At 64.2% G+C, this 14,772-nt stretch overlaps 2 protein-coding genes across 3 annotated transcripts in view; both read right to left on the bottom strand.

The window, feature by feature from the left end:
* NCKAP1L (NCK associated protein 1 like) overlaps nt 1–14,772 on the bottom strand; it is a 390,138-nt gene that overhangs the window by 74,821 nt on the left and 300,545 nt on the right. The gene's annotated exons all lie outside the window — the stretch shown is intronic.
* On the bottom strand, nt 3,888–12,785 carry COPZ1 (COPI coat complex subunit zeta 1). The gene is made up of 9 exons (XM_068212661.1): nt 12,695–12,785; nt 9,608–9,676; nt 9,233–9,314; nt 7,923–8,014; nt 7,637–7,692; nt 7,083–7,160; nt 5,666–5,717; nt 4,818–4,856; nt 3,888–4,019 (listed from the first exon to the last, which is right to left on the bottom strand). The coding sequence occupies exons 1-9, from the start codon at nt 12,710–12,712 to the stop codon at nt 3,972–3,974; spliced, it is 534 nt and encodes a 177-aa protein (XP_068068762.1). The 5' UTR covers nt 12,713–12,785; the 3' UTR covers nt 3,888–3,971.

The following is a 14,772-nucleotide window of genomic DNA, read 5'->3' as shown; positions in this document are numbered from 1 at the left end:
ACTTGGTGATGGTCACTCAGCGATGGTCAGTGATGGTCACTCACTGACGGTCACTCAGCAACGGTCACTCACTGATGGTCACTCAGCGATGGTCAGTGATGGTCACTTGGTGATGGTGACTCAGTGACGGTCACTCACTGATGGTCACTCAGCGATGGTCAGTGATGGTCACTCACTGATGGTCACTCAGCGATGGTCAGTGATGGTCACTCAGTGACGGTCACTCAGCAACGGTCACTCAGTGATGGTCACTCAGCGATGGTCAGTGACGGTCACTCAGTGACGGTCACTTGGTGATGGTCACTCAGCGATGGTCAGTGATGGTCACTCAGTGACGGTCACTCAGCGATGGTCAGTGATGGTCACTCGGTGATGGTCACTCAGCGATGGTCAGTGATGGTCACTCAGCGATGGTCACTCAGTGACGGTTACTCACTGATGGTCACTCAGTGATGGTCACTCACTGATGGTCACCTGGCAATGGTCACTCAGTGACGGTCACTCAGTGATGGTCACTCAGTGATGGTCACTCAGCGATGGTCAGTGATGGTCACTCGGTGATGGTCACCTGGCCCTGGTCACTCAGCGATGGTCACTCACCTGGCCTGGCGGTCCCCCTGGCCACGCCCACCATCCCCTTCCTGCCCGGCAACTGGGGTGTCCATGGCAACGGTTCCCTGGCAACCGGGGTGTCCATGGCAACGGTTCCTTGGCAACCGGGGTGTCCATGGCAACGGTTCCCTGGCAACCGGGGTGTCCATGGCAACGGGGGTGCCCATGGCAACGGTTCCTTGGAAACTGGGGTGTCCATGGCAACGGTTCCCTGGCAACCGCCCGCGACCAGAGCTGCACATGGCAACCGCCTCCTAGCAACCGTCTCCTAGCAACCGCCTCCCGGCCCCGCCCCCCAGCCGCTCCCCCCTCCCCATCCCGGGCTCAGCGATTTTATTTCATTTTTAACTGGAATTTGGGAATTTTGGCAGGAAAACAACGAGCCCCTCCCCCCCCCCCCCCGGCCCCACCGCACAAACCCCGGGGACCGGGACCCCCCCGGGGTGGGGGAGGGGCGCGGGGGGGGGGGGGTCCCCAGAGTCCTCCCGACCCCCCCCGACCCCCCCCGACCCCGGCACCTCAGGGATCTGCTCAGCAATCAGTGACGGCTCGAGGGATGGACCCCCCCTCCCCTCCCCTCCCCCACCCCGGGACCCCCCCCCCGCCTCGGGACCCCCCCCCACCCCCCCAGGACTCCCCCCAAGCCATGACCTCTTGCACTGAGGGCAGCGAGCCCCGCACAGCCCCGGGGGGGGATCCCCAAAATCGCCCCCCCCAGGGCCCCCCCCCAATTCCTTTACCCCCCCCTTCCGGGCCCAGCCCACTGCAATAATTTGGGGGGGGGTCCGGGGCACCCCCCCTGTAAATAACGCCCCCCCACACACACACACATGGTACGGCCCCACAAGCACTGTGCCCCCCCCCCAAAACCCTGCACCCCCCCAGCACTGTGACCCCCCCCAAAATCTGCACACCCCCCCCAAAAAACCTGCACACACCCCCCCCAAAAATCCTGCACCCTCCCAGCACTGACACCCCCCCCAAAAAAACTGCACACACCCCCCCAAAAACCTGCACCCATCACTGTGACCCCCCCAAACCCCTGCACTGTGACCCCCCCCAAAAATCCTGCACCCCCCAAAAAAAAACCTGCACACCCCCCCAAAAATCCTGCACCCCCCATCACTGTGACCCCCCCCAAAAATTCCCAGACCCCCCCATCACTGTGACCCCCCCCAAAAATCCTGCCCCCCTCTTATCACTGTGCCCCCCCCCCCTTATCACCACAGCCCACCCCCCACTGTGTCCCCCCCCCTCCTTTGGCACTGAACCCCCCAATTTTGGGCCCCCCCCCAGTCGAAACTGTGACTAAAGCAAAGCAATAGCGGGCGGGGGGGGTTTGGGGGGGCCCCCCGTGTCCCCCCCCAGCCCGTCCCCGTGCCCCCCCCGTGCCCCCCCCCCGCTTCACCCCAATAAATGACGAGGTTTGAGCTCCTGCTCTTGGGCTTGGGGGGGTCCCCGGGGGGGTTTTGGGGATCCCCAAGGGGGTCCGGGGTGGATTTTGGGGTCTTTGGGGGGGGGTTTGGGGTTTCCCAGGGGGGTCCCGGGTGGATTTTGGGGTCCTCAAAGGGGTCCCCGGGTGGATTTTGGGGTCTCCGAGGGGGTTTAGGGGTCCGCAGGGGCATTTTGGGGTCCTCAGATTGATTCTGGGGTCCCTGGGTGGATTTTGGGGTCCCTGGGGTGGTTTTGGGGATCCCCAAGGGAGTCCCGGGTGGATTTTGGGGATCCCTGGGGGGGGGGGGTCCTGTGTGGGTTTTGGGGTCCTCAGATGGATTTTGGGGTCCCTGGGTGGATTTTGGGGTCCCCGGCGCGGGTTTTGGGGTCCCCAGGGGGATTTTGGGGATCCCCAAGGGTGTCCCGGATGGATTCTGGGGATCCTTGGGGGGGGTTTTGGGGGAGCTTTTGGGGATCCCCAAGGGGGTCCTGTGTGGGTTTTGGGGTCCTCAGATGGATTTTGGGGTCCCCAGGAGATTTGGAGGGTCCCCAAAAGTGTTTGGGGATTCCCAAGGGAGTCCCGGGTGGGTTTTGGGGTCCCCATGGGGGTCCCTGGGGTGGTTTTGGGGTCCCCAGGCAGGTCTTGGGTGGGTTTTGGGGTCCCCATGGGGTCCCTGGGGTGGTTTTGGGGTCCCCAGGCAGGTCCTGGGTGGATTTTGGGGTCCCCATGGGGGTCCCTGGGGGAGGTTTGGGGTCCCCGGGTGGATTTTGGGGTCCCCGAGGGGGTTTTGGGGTCCCCATGGGGGTCCATGGGGGATGTTTGGGGTCCCCGGGTGGGGGGGGGGTTTGGGGTCCCCGGGTGGATTTTGGGGTCCCCGGGGGGGTTTTGGGGTCCCCATGGGGGTCCCTGGGTGGATTTTGGGGTCCCCAGGCAGGTCCTGGGGGGGTTTTGAGGTCCCCGGGTGGATTTTGGGGTCCTCGGGGGGGTTTTGGGGTCCCCAAGGGGGTCCCAGGGGAAGCTCCATGCCCCCCCTTGGTGTCCCCTGTCCCCACCCCCGTGTCCCCCCAGGCAGCTTGGGGACACCCTGAGAGACACCCCCTTGTTGGGGGGGGGGATACCCTAAACCCCCCAGCCCCCCCAAAATCCCACAGACACCCCCAAACCCCCCCAGACACCCCCAAAATCCCCCAAATCCCCCCAGTTCCCCATCCCGGGGCGGCGCAGGCACAGAGGAGGCAGCACACGGGACTGGGGGGGCACCGGCGTGTTGGGGGGCACAGGGGGTCCCGGGGGGGGTCCCAGGAGGCTTTGGGGGGGTCCCAGGGGGTTTTTGGGGGGTCCCAGAGGGTCCCAAGGGGATTTTGGGGGGGTCCTGGGGAAGTCCCAGGAGGTTTTGGGGGGTCTCGGGGGGTTTTTGGGGGGTCCCCGGGGGGGTTTTGGGTCCTGGGGAAGGCCCATAAGGTTTTGGGGGGTCCTGGGGGTTCCCAGGACGTTTTGGGGGGTCCCGGGGGGGGGGGTCCCAGGAGGTTTTGTGGGGTCCCAGGAGATTTTAGGGGGGTCCTGGGGGGTCCCAGGAGGTTTTTGGGGGGTCCCCAGGGGGTTTTGGGGGGTCCCGGGGATTCCCAGGGGGTTTTGGGGGGGCCTGGAGGGTTCCCAGGAGGTTTTTGGGGGTCCCCAGGGGGTTTTGGGGGGCCCTGGGGGGGTCCCAGGAGGTTTTGGGGGGTTCTGGAGGGGTCCCAGGAGGTTTTGGGAGGTCCCCGGAGGGTTTGGGGGGGGTCCTGGGGAAGTCCCAGGAGGTTTTGGGGGGTTCCAGGGGGTTTTGGGAGTCCCCAGAGGGTTTTGGGGGATCCTGGGGGTCCCAGGAGGTTTTTGGGGGGTCCTGGGGTGTCCCAGGAGGTTTTTGGGGGGTCCAGGGGGGGTCCCCTCAACGCAGCAGTGACCACTTGATCTGCTCCTTCGCCGACTGCAGCACCTGGGGGGGCACAGACAGGTGGGGGGGACACCTGGGGACAGGGGGGACACATCTGGGGGGGGACAAGGACACCCCTGGGAGGGTTTGGGGGGGCCCAAAGGGGTCGGGGGGGTCCTGGAGTGGTCCCAGGGGGATTTTGGGGGGGGCCCCAGAGGGGTCCTGGAAAGGATTTGGGGGTCCCAGGGTTTTTTGGGGGGTTTCAGGGGTTTTTTTTTGGGGTGGGGGGGTTGTTCAGGGTTTTTTTGTGGGGGTTTGGGAGTTTTTGGGGGTCTCAGGGGTTTTTCTGGGGGGGTCCCAGGGGTTTTTTGGGGTCTCAGGGGTTTTTCTGGGGGGGTCCCAGGGGTTTTTTGGGGTCTCAGGGGTTTTTGGGGGGGGTCCCACGGGGTTTTTGGGGTCCTACCTGTGACACCGTCTGCTCCATCAGGGTTTTTGTGGGGCCCCAGGGGTTATTTGGGGGGTCTCAGGGGTGTTTGGGGGGGTCTCAGGTGTGTTTGGGGGGGTTTCAGGGGTTTTTAGGGGAGGTCTCAAGGGTGTTTGGGGGGTCTCACGGGTTTTTGGGGGGGGTCTCAGGGGTTTTTGGGGTCCTACCTGTGACACCGTCTGCTCCATCAGGGTTTTTGTGGGGCCCCAGGGGTTATTTGGGGGGTCTCAGGGGTGTTTGGGGGGTCTCAGGTGTGTTTGGGGGGGTCTCAGGTGTGTTTGGCGGGGTCTCAGGGGTTTTTAGGGGGGGGTCTCAAGGGTGTTTGGGGGGTCTCAGGGGTTTTTGGGGGGGGGTCTCAGGGGTTTTTGGGGTCCTACCTGTGACACCGTCTGCTCTGTCAGGGGCACGTCCTCGCCCTGTGACAACGGGGACATGGGGGGGACATGGGGGGGACAGTGGGTGCCTGGGGCAGGGGGGCACCCAGGATTCCCCATGAGCTGCCCCCAAAACCCCTGAGACCCCCCCAAACCCCCCAAATTCCCCCAAATCCCCTGAAATCCCCCCAGTCGTCCCTAAATCCCCCCTAAAAAGTCCAAATCCCCCCTAAATGCCTCCAAATCCCTCCCAAATCCCCCTGAAATCCCCCCGATCCCCCCTAAAAACCCCAAATCCCTCCCAAATCCCCCTGTAATCCCCCCAATGCCCCCTAAAAACCCCAAATCCCTCCCAAATCCCCCTGAAATCCCCCCAATCCCCCCTAAAAACCCCAAATCCCTCCCAAATCCCCCTGAAATCCCCCCAATCCCCCTAAAAACCCCAAATCCCTCCCAAATCCCTCCCAAATCCCCCTGAAATCCCCCCAACCCCCCCTAAAAACCCCAAATCCCCAAAATCCCCCTGAAATCCCCCCAATCCCCCCTAAAAACCCCAAATCCCCAAAATCCCCCTGAAATCCCCCCAATCCCCCTTAAAAACCCCAAATCCCTCCCAAATCCCCCAAATCCCCCCTAAAAACCCCAAATTCCCCCCAAATCCCCCAAATCCCCCCAACTGTCCCAATCCTCCCTAAATCCCCCTGAAAAAACCCAAATCCCCCCTAAATGCCCCCCAAATTCCCAAATCCCCCCTAAATGCCCCCCAAATCCCCCCAAAATCCCCCTGAAATTCCCCTCAATCCTCCCCAAATCCCCCCAAAAACCCAAACCCCCCGTCCCCGTCCCCGTACCCGCACGGCCACGCGGTGCACGACCTGCTGGGGGTCACTCTCCAGGATGACCCTGAGGGGACACGGGGACATGGGGACACCTCAGCACCGGGGCTGACAGAGCCCGGGGGGTGACAGTGACAGTCCCAGGGGAGGTGACAGTGACAGTCCCCAGGGGGTGACAATGACAGTCCCCAGGGCAGGTGACAGTGACAGTCCCCAGGGGGTGACAGTGACAGTCCCAGGGCAGGTGACAGGGGTGACAGTGACAGTCCCCAGGGGGTGACAGTGACAGTCCCAGGGCAGGTGACAGTGACAGTCCCCAGGGGGTGACAGTGACAGTCCCAGGGCAGGTGACAGGGGTGACAGTGACAGTCCGCAGGGCAGGTGACAGGGGTGACAGTGACAGTCCCCAGGGGGTGACAGTGACAGTCCCCAGGGGGTGACAATGACAGTCCCAGGGCAGGTGACAGTGACAGTCCCCAGGGGGTGACAGTGACAGTCCCAGGGCAGGTGACAGTGACAGTCCCCAGGGGGTGACAGTGACAGTCCCAGGGCAGGTGACAGTGACAGTCTCCAGGGGGTGACAGTGACAGACCCCAGGGGGTGACAGTGACAGTCCCAGGGCAGGTGACAGGGGTGACAATGACAGTCCCCAGGGGGTGACAGTGACAGCCCCAGGGCAGGTGACAGGGGTGACAGTGACAGTGCCCAGGGGGTGACAGTGACAGCCCCAGGGCAGGTGACAGTGACAGTCCCAGGGCAGGTGACAGTGACAGTCCCCAGGGGGTGACAATGACAGTCCCAGGGCAGGTGACAGTGACAGTCCCCAGGGGGTGACAATGACAGTCCCAGGGCAGGTGACAGTCCTAGGGCAGGTGACAGTGGCAGTCCCCAGGGGGTGACAATGACAGTCCCAGGGCAGGTGACAGGGGTAACACTGACAATGACAGTCCCTGGGAGGTGACAATGACAATCCCCAGGGGAGGTGACAGTCCCCAGGAGATGACAGTGACAGTGACAATGACAGTGACAGTCCCAGGGTGACAATGACAGGCTATGGGGAGGTGACAATGACAGTCCCGGGAAGGTGACAGGGGAGGTGACAGTGCCAGTCCCATGGGGGTGACAGTGACAGTGACACAGTGACAGTGACACAGTGACAGTGACAGGGACACAGTGACACAGTGGCAATGACACAATGACAGTGGCAGTGACAGTGGCAGTCCCAGGCAGGTGACAGTCCGACAGTCCCTGGGAGGTGACAGTGGCAATGACAGGGACAGTGACAATGACAGTGACAGGGACAGTGACAGTGACAATGACAAGGATAGTGGCAGTGACAGGGACAGTGACAATGACAGTGACAGGGACAGTGACAATGACAAGGACAGTGGCAGTGACAGGGACAGTGACAATGACAGTGGCAGTGTCCCACCCTCCGTCCACGATCTCGTCCACGGCCAGGAACAGCCCCTCCATGTTGTCCAGCAGCGCCCGGCGCTCCACGTTCTTCCTGGGGGGACATGGGGACATCGGGGACACAGGGACACCCCACAGGGACATGGGGACACCCCACAGAGCTGTCCCCAGCTGTCCCCAGGTGTGTCCCCAGGTGTGTCCCCAGGTGTCCCCAGGTGTGTCCCCAGGTGTCCCCAGGTGTCCCCAGCTGTCCCCAGCTGTCCCCAGGTGTGTCCCCAGGTGTCCCCAGGTGTGTCCCCAGGTGTGTCCCCAGGTGTCCCCAGGTGTGTCCCCAGGTGTCCTCAGGTGTGTCCTCAGGTGTCCCCAGGTGTGTCCCAGGTGTCCCCAGGTGTGTCCCCAGGTGTCCTCAGGTGTGTCTCCAGGTGTGTCCCCAGGTGTGTCCTCAGGTGTCCCCAGGTGTGTCCCCAGGTGTCCCCAGGTGTGTCCCCAGGTGTGTCCCTAGGTGTGTCCCCAGGTGTCCCCAGGTGTGTCCCCAGGTGTGTCCCCAGGTGTCCCCAGGTGTGTCCCTACCTCAGCATTTGGCTCAGCGAGTCGAACAGGCAGTTGAGCACAGCCGTGAGCATCAGCTGGGGACAGAGGGGACACAGAGGACACAGAGGGGACAGAGGGACACAGAGGGGACAGAGGGACAGCGGGGTCACACGGGGTCACAGGCAGTGTCCCCCCTGCCACCGCGGGGTCCCCCAGCAGCCCTGGGTGTCCTTGTGCCCCTGCAGAGTGCCCACGGTGTCCCAACAACGTCCCCGTGCTGTTCCCTGTGCTGTCCCCGTGTCCCCAGCTGTCCCCGTGTCCCCACCTCGTTCTGGGTGGCACTCCCGATGACACAGCAGTACAGGTCGATGCTGCTCTTGTACACCACGGTGAGCCCGTCCAGCAGCGCGATCTCACCTGCAGGGGACAGTCCTGTGTCACCTGTGTCACCTGTGTGACACTGACACTGTCACCTGTGTGACATTGACACTGTCACCTGTGAGACACTGACACTGTCACCTGTGTGACACTGACACTGTCACCTGTGCCGCCTGTGTCACCTGTGTGACACTGACACTGTCACCTGTGTGACACACTGTCACCTGTACCGCCTGTGTGACACTGACACTGTCACCTGTGCCGCCTGTGCCACCTGTATGACACTGACACTGTCACCTGTGTGACACTGACAGTCACCTCTGTGACACTGACACTGTCACCTGTGAGACACTGACACTGTCACCTGTGTGACACTGACACCTGTGCCGCCTGTGTCACCTGTGTGACACTGACAGTCACCTGTGTGACACTGACACTGTCACCTGTGTGACACTGACACTGTCACCTGTGCCACCTGTGAGACACTGACACTGTCACCTGTGTGACACTGACACTGTCACCTGTGCCACCTGTGAGACACTGACACTGTCACCTGTGTGACACTGACACTGTCACCTGTGCCGCCTGTGCCACCTGTATGACACTGACACTGTCACCTGTGTGACACACTGTCACCTGTGCCACCTGTGTGACACTGACACTGTCACCTGTGTGACACTGACACTGTCACCTGTGAGACACTGTCACCTGTGAGACACTGACACTGTCACCTGTGCCACCTGTGTCACCTGTGAGACACTGATTCTGTCACCTGTGTGACACTGACACTGTCACCCGTGCCGCCTGTGAGACACTAACACTGTCACCTGTGAGACACTGACACTGTCACCTGTGTGACACTGACACTGTCACCTGTGCCACCTGTGTCCCTGTGTCACCCCACTGTCACTCACTGTCACTGCGGTGTGTCTTGCTGAAGATGTCCCGTGTCCCTGTCACCCCGTGTCACTCAGTGTCCCCACTGTCACTCACTGTCACTGCGGTGTGTCTTGCTGAAGATGTCCTGTGTCCCTGTCACCCCGTGTCACCCGTGTCACTCAGTGTCCCCACTGTCACTCACTGTCACTGCGGTGTGTCTTGCTGAAGATGTCCTGTGTCCCTGTCACCCCGTGTCACCCGTGTCACTCAGTGTCCCCACTGTCACTCACTGTCACTGCGGTGTGTCTTGCTGAAGATGTCCTGTGTCCCTGTCACCCCGTGTCACCCGTGTCACTCAGTGTCCCCACTGTCACTCACTGTCACTGCGGTGTGTCTTGCTGAAGATGTTCTTCTCGAAGGCGCGCTGCTCCTTCACGCTGGGGTACGTGTCATCGTAGTACTGCGACGGGGACAGCGTTGGGGACATCACCGGGGACAGCGGGGACACAGGACGGGGACAGGGACATCGGCCACCCCTTGACACCGGCGCCACCCGCCCTGTCCCTTGCCCAGAGCCACAGCCCCCTCAGGGCAGTGTCCCCTCAGTGTCCCCTGGGTGTCCCTCTGTCCCCTCGGTGTCCCCCTGTCCCCTCGGTGTCCCCAGTGTCCCCTGGGTGTCCCTCTGTCCCCTCGGTGTCCCCCTGTCCCCTCGGTGTCCCCAGTGTCCCCTCGGTGTCCCCTCAGTGTCCCCACCTTGGCGAAGAGCCGCTCGCCGTCGTTGTCCAGGATGATGATGGCCTTGACCGTGTACAGGGACGGCTCCTGTGGGGACAGCGACAGGGACACGGACAGTGCCACCCCCGGGACAGCGACAGGGACACGGACAGGGACAGTGCCACCCCCGGGACAGGGACAGTGCCACCCCTGGGACAGGGACAGGGACACGGACAGTGCCAGTGCCACCCCCGGGACAGTGACAGTGCCACCCCCGGGACAGGGACAGGGACACGGACAGTGCCAGTGCCACCCCCGGGACAGGGACAGTGCCACCCCTGGGACAGGGACAGGGACACGGACAGTGCCAGTGCCACCCCCGGGACAGGGACAGGGACACGGACAGTGCCAGTGCCACCCCCGGGACAGTGACAGTGCCACCCCCGGGACAGGGACAGGGACACGGACAGTGCCAGTGCCACCCCCGGGACAGGGACAGTGCCACCCCTGGGACAGGGACAGGGACACGGACAGTGCCAGTGCCACCCCCGGGACAGGGACAGGGACACGGACAGTGCCAGTGCCACCCCCGGGACAGGGACAGTGCCACCCCCAGGACAGGGACAGGGACACGGACAGGGACAGTGCCACCCCCGGGACAGGGACAGGGACACGGACAGTGCCAGTGCCACCCCCGGGACAGGGACACTGCCACCCCCGGGACAGGGACACGGACAGTGCCAGTGCCACCCCCGGGACAGGGACACTGCCACCCCCGGGACAGGGACAGGGACACGGACAGTGCCAGTGCCACCCCCGGGACTGGGACAGTGCCACCCCCAGGACAGGGACAGGGAAACGGACACGGACAGTGCCACCCCCGGGACACGGACAGTGCCACCCCTGGGACAGGGACAGGGACACGGACAGTGCCAGTGCCACCCCCGGGACAGGGACACTGCCACCCCCGGGACAGGGACAGGGACACGGACAGGGACAGTGCCACCCCCGGGACTGGGACAGTGCCACCCCCAGGACAGGGACAGGGAAACGGACACGGACAGTGCCACCCCCGGGACACGGACAGTGCCACCCCTGGGACAGGGACAGGGACACGGACAGTGCCAGTGCCACCCCCGGGACAGGGACACTGCCACCCCCGGGACAGGGACAGTGCCACCCCGGGGACAGGGACAGTGCCACCCCGGGGACAGGGACAGCGACAGGGACACAGACAGGGACAGTGCCACCCCCGGGACTGGGACAGTGCCACCCCCAGGACAGGGACAGGGACACGGACAGTGCCAGTGCCACCCCCGGGACTGGGACAGTGCCACCCCCGGGACTGGGACAGGGACAGGGACAGGGACAGTGCCACCCCCGGGACAGCGACAGGGACACGGACAGGGACAGTGCCACCCCCGGGACAGGGACAGTGCCACCCCCGGGACAGGGACAGGGACACGGACAGGGACAGTGCCACCCCCGGGACAGGGACAGCGACAGGGACACGGACAGTGCCAGTGCCACCCCCGGGACATGGACAGTGCCACCCCCGGGACAGGGACAGCGACAGGGACACGGACAGTGCCAGTGCCACCCCCGGGACTGGGACAGTGCCACCCCCGGGACAGGGACAGGGACACGGACAGTGCCAGTGCCACCCCCGGGACTGGGACAGTGCCACCCCTGGGACAGCGACAGGGACAGTGCCACCCCCGGGACAGGGACAGTGCCACCCCTGGGACAGGGACAGTGACACGGACAGGGACAGTGCCAGCCCCGGGACAGGGACAGTGCCACCCCTGGGACAGGGACAGGGACACGGACAGGGACAGTGCCACCCCTGGGACAGGGACAGGGACAAGGACACGGACAGTGCCAGCCCCGGGACAGGGACAGTGCCACCCCTGGGACAGGGACAGTGACACGGACAGGGACAGTGCCACCCCCGGGACAGGGACAGTGCCACCACCCCCCTGGGGACAGGGACAGCCGTGTCACCAAGGCCAGGGACAGTGGGCCCGGCTGTGCTGGGGGTGACCGTGTCCCCCATGTCTCTGTCCGTCTGCCTGTCCCCTGTCTGTCTGCCTGTCCCCTGTCTGTCTGTCCGTCCCCTCTCTCTGTCTGTCTGTCCCCTGTCCGTCTGTCCGTCCCCTCTCTCTGTCTGTCTGTCCCCTGTCTGTCTGTCTGTCCCCCGTCCGTCTGTCCGTCCGGGGGCCGCTGGGGGTGCCCAGGACCAAGTTCTGTGATGCACTGACTGCCCGGAGCCACAGCCCAGTGTAGGACAGAACCCCGCCCCGGGCACCCAGAATGTCCCCAACTGTCCCCAGAACTGTCCCCAAAACTGTCCCCAAAACTGTCCCCAAATGTCCCCAAAATTGTCCCCAAAACTGTCCCCAAAACTGTCCCCAAATGTCCCCAAAACTGTCCCCAAAACTGTCCCCAAATGTCCCCAAAACTGTCCCCAAAACTGTCCCCAAAACTGTCCCCAAATGTCCCCTAAACTGTCCCCAAAACTGTCCCCAAAATTGTCCCCAAATCTGTCTCCAAATGTCCCCAAAACTCTCCCCAATGTCCCCTAAACTGTCCCCAAAATTGTCCCCAAATCTGTCCCCAACTGTACCCAGAGCCACAGCCCAGTGTAGGACAGACACCCTCCCAGTCCCTCCAGTCCCTCCCAGTCCAGTCCACCCCAGTCCCCCCCAGTCCCCCCAGTCCCCGCAGTCCATCCCAGTCCCCCCCACTCCCCCCGAGTCCATCCCAGTCCCCCCAGTCCATCCCAGTCCACCCCAGTCCCCCCCAGTCCATCCCAGTCCCCCCAGTCCATCCCAGTCCATCCCAGTCCCCGCAGTCCATCCCAGTCCCCCCCACTCCCCCCGAGTCCATCCCAGTCCCCCCCAGTCCATCCCAGTCCCCCCAGTCCATCCCAGTCCATCCCAGTCCCCCCAGTCTATCCCAGTCCCCCCCAGTCCATCCCAGTCCCCCCCAGTCCCCCCAGTCCATCCCAGTCCATCCCAGTCCCCCCCAGTCCATCCCAGTCCATCCCAGTCCCCCCCAGTCCCCCCCAGTCCATCCCAGTCCATCCCAGTCCATCCCAGTCTCCCCAGTTTCCCCCGGCCTCACCAGCACCAGCGCCTCCATTTTGCCTCCGCCGCTGCCGACGTGGAGCCGGAAGAGCGCCCGCCGCTGATTGGCTGTTCGCCTGCCAATCACTCCCCTTGGCCCCACCCCGCCGGGATGATTGGTCCAATTCTGCCTCCATCCCACCAATCGCTGCGCGCTTCCACGCGATGGGCGGGTCGCTCTTTCCCGCTCTTCTGTAGACGGGCGTTGATTGGATAAACCAACTGTCAATCACAGTTGCACGGCGCTGCCGGAAGCGGAGGGGGCGGCGCAGTTGCCATAGTGACCGGGGAAGCGCTGACGTCACCCCATTGCTGGGCCGGGGCTGTGATTGGCTGGCTCGGTGAGCACGTGACCGGAAGCGAGGCCCTTTCTGCTGATGGGACCCCGCGTGTGTCACCACCGGGGCTGGGGACGCTCGGGGACACGGGTGGCACCCGTGTCACCCACCAGGGGCTGGGGACAGAGGTGGCACCCCTGTGTCACCCACCAGGGGCTGGGGACGCTCGGGGACACGGGTGGCACCCGTGTCACCCACCAGCGGCTGGGGACAGAGGTGGCACCCCTGTGTCACCCACCAGGGGCTGGGGACAGGGGTGGCACCTCCTGTGTCACCTCCCAGGTGCTGGGGACAGCGGTGGCACCTCCTGTGTCACCCACCAGGGGCTGGGGACGCTCGGGGACACGGGTGGCACCCGTGTCACCCACCAGGGGCTGGGGACAGGGGTGGCACCTCCTGTGTCACCTCCCAGGTGCTGGGGACAGCGGTGGCACCTCCTGTGTCACCCACCAGGGGCTGGGGACGCTCGGGGACAGGGGTGGCACCCGTGTCACCCACCAGGGGCTGGGGACAGGGATGGCACCCCTGTGTCACCCACCAGTGGCTGGGGACAGGGGTGGCACCTCTGTGTCACCCACCAGGGGCTGGGGACAGGGGTGGCACCTCCTGTGTCACCTCCCAGGTGCTGGGGACAGTGGTGGCACCTCTGTGTCACCCACCAGGGGCTGGGGACAGCGGTGGCACCTCCTGTGTCACCCACCAGGGGCTGGGGACAGGGGTGGCACCTCCTGTGTCACCTCCCAGGTGCTGGGGACAGGGATGGCACCCCCTGTGTCACCCACCAGGGGCTGGGGACAGCGGTGGCACCCCTGTGTCACCTCCCAGGTGCTGGGGACAGTGGTGGCACCTCTGTGTCACCCACCAGGGGCTGGGGACAGCGGTGGCACCTCCTGTGTCACCCACCAGTGGCTGGGGACAGGGGTGGCACCCCTGTGTCACCCACCAGGGGCTGGGGATACTCGGGGACAGGGGTGGCACCTCTGTGTCACCCACCAGGGGCTGGGGACAGGGATGGCACCCCTGTGTCACCCACCAGGGGCTGGGGACAGCGGTGGCACCTCTGTGTCACCCACCGGGGTTGTCACTGTCCCCTCCATGGCTGCTTTGTCCCCAGCCCCGTCCCTGTCCCCTCCAAGGCTGTTCTGTCCCCACGGTGTCCCCGCAGTGTCCCTGTCCCCACGGTGTCCCCGTTGTGTCCCTGTCCCCATGGTGTCCCCTCAGTGTCCCTGTCCCCACGGTGTCCCCGCGGTGTCCCTGTCCCCACAGTGTCCCCACAGTGTCCCTGTCCCCTCCCTGTCCCCACACAGGCACACAGGTACAAAAATACCCTTTTATTGAGGGCACCGGGGGGTCCCGCGGGCGCTGGGGCGGGGCTGGGGGGGGTCACCCGGCCGGGGCTGTCCCCAGGTGTCCCCAGGTGTCCCCAGGTGTCCCCACGCTCACCTCCGCGGGCTCCTCTCCCGGGGCCGGCGGCTCCTACAAAAGGGAAGGTGGCAATTAGTGACAGGGGGGTGGCACAGCCCGGGGACACCCTGGGGACACCCAGGGGACACCCTGGGGACACCCTGGGGACACCCTGGGTGACAACAGAGGCGGGGGGGCGGAGCCAGGCTGTGACTGACAGCTGAGGCGACCAATCAGGAGGAGAGCGGCCGCCCCCAGCTCTGAAATTAACAATAATAATAAAAAATAATTTAAAAAAAAAAACCCAAGAGACATTTATTGACAAGGTGGGGGG

This window comes from Anomalospiza imberbis, chromosome 22, assembly GCF_031753505.1.
Source record: "Anomalospiza imberbis isolate Cuckoo-Finch-1a 21T00152 chromosome 22, ASM3175350v1, whole genome shotgun sequence".
Classification (NCBI taxonomy): Eukaryota; Metazoa; Chordata; class Aves; order Passeriformes; family Viduidae; genus Anomalospiza; species Anomalospiza imberbis.
Note: the sequence above shows the minus strand (reverse complement) of the source record. Positions and strands in the feature narration are given on the sequence as shown.